Here is a 4,706-nt window from a genome sequence, read left to right as displayed (position 1 = left end):
TGGCTAGTTCTGACTTGGTGAGTCGCTGCTTGGGAAATTGCACAATTCGGAAGTTACCACTTGAGAAATTACCCTTAGGAAGTTGCTACTGGGGAAAAGCATTTGGTAAAGTAGCTAACCTTCGGAAAAATTACTTTACAGTAAACACTGTCTAGAATGTGTTCTTAAACTTATATACTTTTAACTTTATATACACATAAACAAGTAAAAATTTGATATACATATATTTCTCAGTCATTTTATATATCAATAATGAATATGATTTAAAAATACGTTTCAATGTGAAACAGTAAACAGAGGCTTAAAACCTCAATGAGGTCAAATTGTTCTATACAAAGGCAGCACAATTTTAAATCATAGCTCTAATCTTTAAATAATTATCTGAAAACCAAATTTTTCGTGAAACAACTTTACTGATGAACATTAAATTACACTTTTGTTGACAGTGAAGAAAGGTTAATTTTCTAATTTCCTACGATGTTGAGGTTGAATCTACAGACCAAAAAGCCATCTCTTCTTCAGATATTTGAAAGTTCTCAACCTGATTCATGTCCTCAAATGAATCCAGGTATCTGGGCTCCTGAGGCCGTCCGTTTCTGGAGTTCTCATATCCTCCATAGTAAGTCCTAGAGTTGTACAGGTTTGGGCGGTGGGAGATACCAGCAGCGGCATTATGTTGCGCTTCCCGGCGCATTCTGAATCCTTGTAGCGCTTCTCGTCTAATTATTAAAACTGGGTTAAAACACAACACAACGTTATCTGGTTTTTAAAACTGATTCTATAGAGAATTTACATGATGACATAGGATTTCCTTAAAATGAGAACCAGAAAACTCTGGAATAGGAAGACGACTTAAAGAATCAAGTTACAAGTTTCAACAGCCCAATGAGCAATAGTGAAGTGTAAGGAGACCCATTTCACTGAATTAGGAATTTAAGTTTCCGGCAAAACTACTTTAACAACATCCAATACACTTAATTAAGTATTGCAATATGTTTTCTTCCATAGTTTTCTGATTAAAAAATTATAGAAAAAAATATATTACTGAAATATAAACAAACACTTTTTTACCTGTATTTCGTTGGTGATGAACGTGTAATCACAGAATAGGACTGTGTTGCGGCTCGTTTAGTTCTAGTATCTGTGGGCTCGATGTGGTTCATGGCTCCAGGCGTGGCCCTGATTATGATTAAAATTTTAAAATTATAAAATTAAGATTTAATTAAAAAATATCAGAGGTATGCATTTTGATCTTAAATCATTCAAAAATGAATTTTTGAGTTTTTTTTTACCGTGTAACAAATGATTAGAAAAAAAGAATTCAATTTTTTATTAAAAGTTATCTTGAAAATAAGAGCTCAGAAATTACCAATTGATGTCTGTTTTTTTGTTACTTCCACAAATTTTTGAAAATTATTATAAAAACATTTTTAAGATTTTGACAGCTTTAAAAATATTTAATCATAGAGAATTGAATATATATAAGAGAGGAATTTAAAGAATCTCTCGGTATGAATTTTTTCAGTCCCTTTCAGCCTGAAAGGGAGTTCAAAGTGTACAAATCATGTAAATGTTCACAAATTATGTGCAGTAGAGTACATTAATACAGTATGTTCCCTAGACTATTCATTTCAATTTCGAAATTTTTAAAGCTGTTAATTAAACTTAATAATGAATTAGGTGAATATAAACCATCATTTGATTTATAGTGATAACACTTTTTTCTAGTAAATTCCCCTCAAATATATATTCTATTCTCTTTGTATTTAATACTTATGCAATCCAAGGTATATACAATCTATGTAAGTTACATTTTGAATTCATGAATAAATGGTTGTTATAAATAGATACCTGTGTTTAATAGGTATATGCCCATTGCTAATAGAGATAGGAGGAGAGTTCGTTTTTACGAAGTTTGCATTTGCTCCAGATAGAGTAGACACTCCTACCAGAATCTGAACACGCAATATGATAGAAAAACTGGCAATTAAATGCTTATTTTTTTTTAATATATCCTTTAATCTGTATTGTTTTATGCTTTAAGTTTAAAAATATTTTTTTTAAAGCCAAAAGTAAAACTTACCAAAATAAGTTTCATTTTTACAAAATAATTGAAAACAAAATGGTTGAAGCTTCTAGAATGTTTTAAACTAATTCTGGTTTCTCTGTAACCTGCCTTGTTTTAGGGCTTTTATTCAACTGCCTTGCTTTAAGGCTTGTATTTGACTGTCTTGATTTAAGGCTTGTATTCGACTGCCTTAAAGGGAGTGTTCGCGAAAAATGAAAGGGGGTATTGGCATAAAGCGAAAAATAAGCGCTTTTGATCGTAACTAATCTTACTTCTATCTGTTGCGTCTACTCATACCGAATAACGCAGCATCCACCCAAATTGAGAAAATTGAAATCCATGAGTAAGATTGTAAAAAAATGCATAGGCATATGGTTGATATTTCATAATATTTTTATTTGTTTTTTATACAATGCACTTAAAACGCCAATTAGTTTATCCGCCAGATGTCTTGCTCTCGATGCTCTTAATGATTCCACGTGGCAGAGACACCAAGCGGAAAAAAATCGTTGTTTTAAATGCATTGTTCATAAACGAAGTAAAATATATTATGAAAAATTAACTATATGCAAATGTGATGAAAAATAATCGATGACTATAGGTTGTAATATCTGAATGATTTGCTTGAAATTAATTTGATTTTTTATGGTCTTAGTCGTATGTTGCAATTTTCTCAATTTGTATGGGCGCTAAGTTATTTGGTATGAGACGTCTTTAACAATTTTCTCCTTATAGACGCAACAGATAGAAGTAAGATTAGTAGCGATCAAAAGCGCTTTTTTATCGCATTAAGTCTATACCCCCCTTTCATTTTTAGCGAACACTCCCTTTAAATCATGTTTCGTAAACCCACCAAACAACATGCATCTGGTTACGTTGTTTAATTTATAACATTTACGTATTTTATTGATACAGAGGGGTTCATTACACATGATAATTATGGTAGGACTTTTACCCAATAATGGTTGGGGGTCTAAATCTATGTATGCCTTGGGCAGGGGGAGGGGGGGTTGACCAATTCAGGCTCGTTTAATAAAAACTTCATTGATTTGAGTGTCAGTTTGTTAGCTTTGTGAGCCTACATTATCTACACTTTTTGTTGCCGAAACTTTTGAAATAAAGGAAATGAGTTTTTGCCGCCAACCCAAATTTTTTAATCCCTAAATCTTCAATTCAATTCAAATATTCAAACGTTGAATTCTGTTAGATTAAGTAGTCGACGTTTGAAATTTCAAAGTTTAAAGGGATTGAAAAGTTTGAGTTTGTGGCAATATAGCAAATAAGCTTCAATGCTAAAAGGTTTATTTAGGTTGATTATTGCGTCGCAAACGAGTTTTCAAATTCACCACAAAAAGGTTATTATTATAAGATGATAAAAATTTGAGTTGAGTTTTTTAATTAAATTTAACCCCGTTGAACAGGTTTTAAATCAACTTTAAAACTGGGTGAGTGATACAAATTCTTTAAGAATTAGAAAACCTGATTTCAACATGTACCTGCTTAAATAAGTTTTTAAATAAGTGGGATTAAATTGCGCATAAACAAATCCTCTTTTATCTCTATATAAATTTGGCTTGTCTGTTTGTTTGTATCCAATAAACGTCAAAACGGCTGAACCAGTTTATGAATGATAAAAATAAAAAATAAATGTGTTTTAAAGGTTTTCAATTTAGTAAAAATATTAAAAAATTTTAAAATTCGCGAATTATTTTTTTAAAAATCCGCAAAATCTTTTTCTTCTTTGTTTTAAAATGTAAACAAAAAGAACATGTTCACAATTTAAATAGAAGATGGGCGCGAAGCGCCCTAAAAACCTAGTCTCTATATAAATTTGGCTTGTCTGTCTGTTTGTTTGTATCCAATAAACGTCAGAACGGCTGAACCTATCGGGTCCAAATTTTTTGTGGGATCTCACGTGACCCCAGGGGAGGTTTATGAATGATCAAAATTTAAAAAGTGTTTGAAAGTTTTTTATTTTTGTAAAAAATTTTAAAATCTTGAAAATCCGTAAATCTTTTTTTTATAAATCCGCGAAATTTTTTTCCTTTGTTTTTCAACGTCATAATGAGAACATGTTCAAAGCTGAAATAGAAGATGGGCGCGAAGCGCCATAAAAGCCTAGTTTAATATAAATGAATAAGATTTTCATGCAAAATCAGTATTTCCAACTACGTTTTTTACGTTTATAACATGGTCTAGAGCTACAATAATGTATAAGCAGGTGAATACATTTAAAACCTAATGCCAAGGCGTTACGACAACTCGAAAGCCAGACTTGAAAATTGATGCAAAGTGTCTTGATCTATATAGGCCAATCAGTTGTTTGTGCTTAATTTTTAATCTGTTTAATCTTTATGGTTTCTATTGCAGGTCATAGCTCAGGAACCATGCACTTGGTTTACTATTATAGGCAATTATTGTAGTTGACTATTATAGGCAAAGAAAATGTTATTGTATGTAGATGTTTGATAAAGAAACACATAGTTTCATATGAGACATTATGATACCATAAACCATATGAGACCATAAACCATATTAGACCATAAACCATATTAGACCATAAACCATATGAGACCATAAACCATATTAGACCATAAACCATATTAGACCATAAACCATATTAGACCATAAACCATAT

At 31.3% G+C, this 4,706-nt stretch overlaps 1 protein-coding gene across 1 annotated transcript; it reads right to left on the bottom strand.

Moving 5' to 3' along the window:
• Positions 1-205: 205 nt before the first annotated feature.
• Positions 206-2,246, bottom strand: LOC111710336 (uncharacterized). Its single transcript, XM_023484399.1, has 4 exons — positions 2,084-2,246; positions 1,852-1,955; positions 1,072-1,179; positions 206-719 (listed from the first exon to the last, which is right to left on the bottom strand). The coding sequence occupies exons 1-4, from the start codon at positions 2,096-2,098 to the stop codon at positions 473-475; spliced, it is 474 nt and encodes a 157-aa protein (XP_023340167.1). The 5' UTR covers positions 2,099-2,246; the 3' UTR covers positions 206-472.
• Between the last annotated feature and the right edge of the window lie 2,460 nt (positions 2,247-4,706).

The sequence above is a fragment of the Eurytemora carolleeae genome, unplaced genomic scaffold, assembly GCF_000591075.1.
Source record: "Eurytemora carolleeae unplaced genomic scaffold, Eaff_2.0 scaffold1050, whole genome shotgun sequence".
Classification (NCBI taxonomy): Eukaryota; Metazoa; Arthropoda; class Copepoda; order Calanoida; family Temoridae; genus Eurytemora; species Eurytemora carolleeae.
The sequence above is the reverse complement of the archived record's forward strand: the minus strand, read 5'-3'. Positions and strand labels throughout refer to the sequence as shown.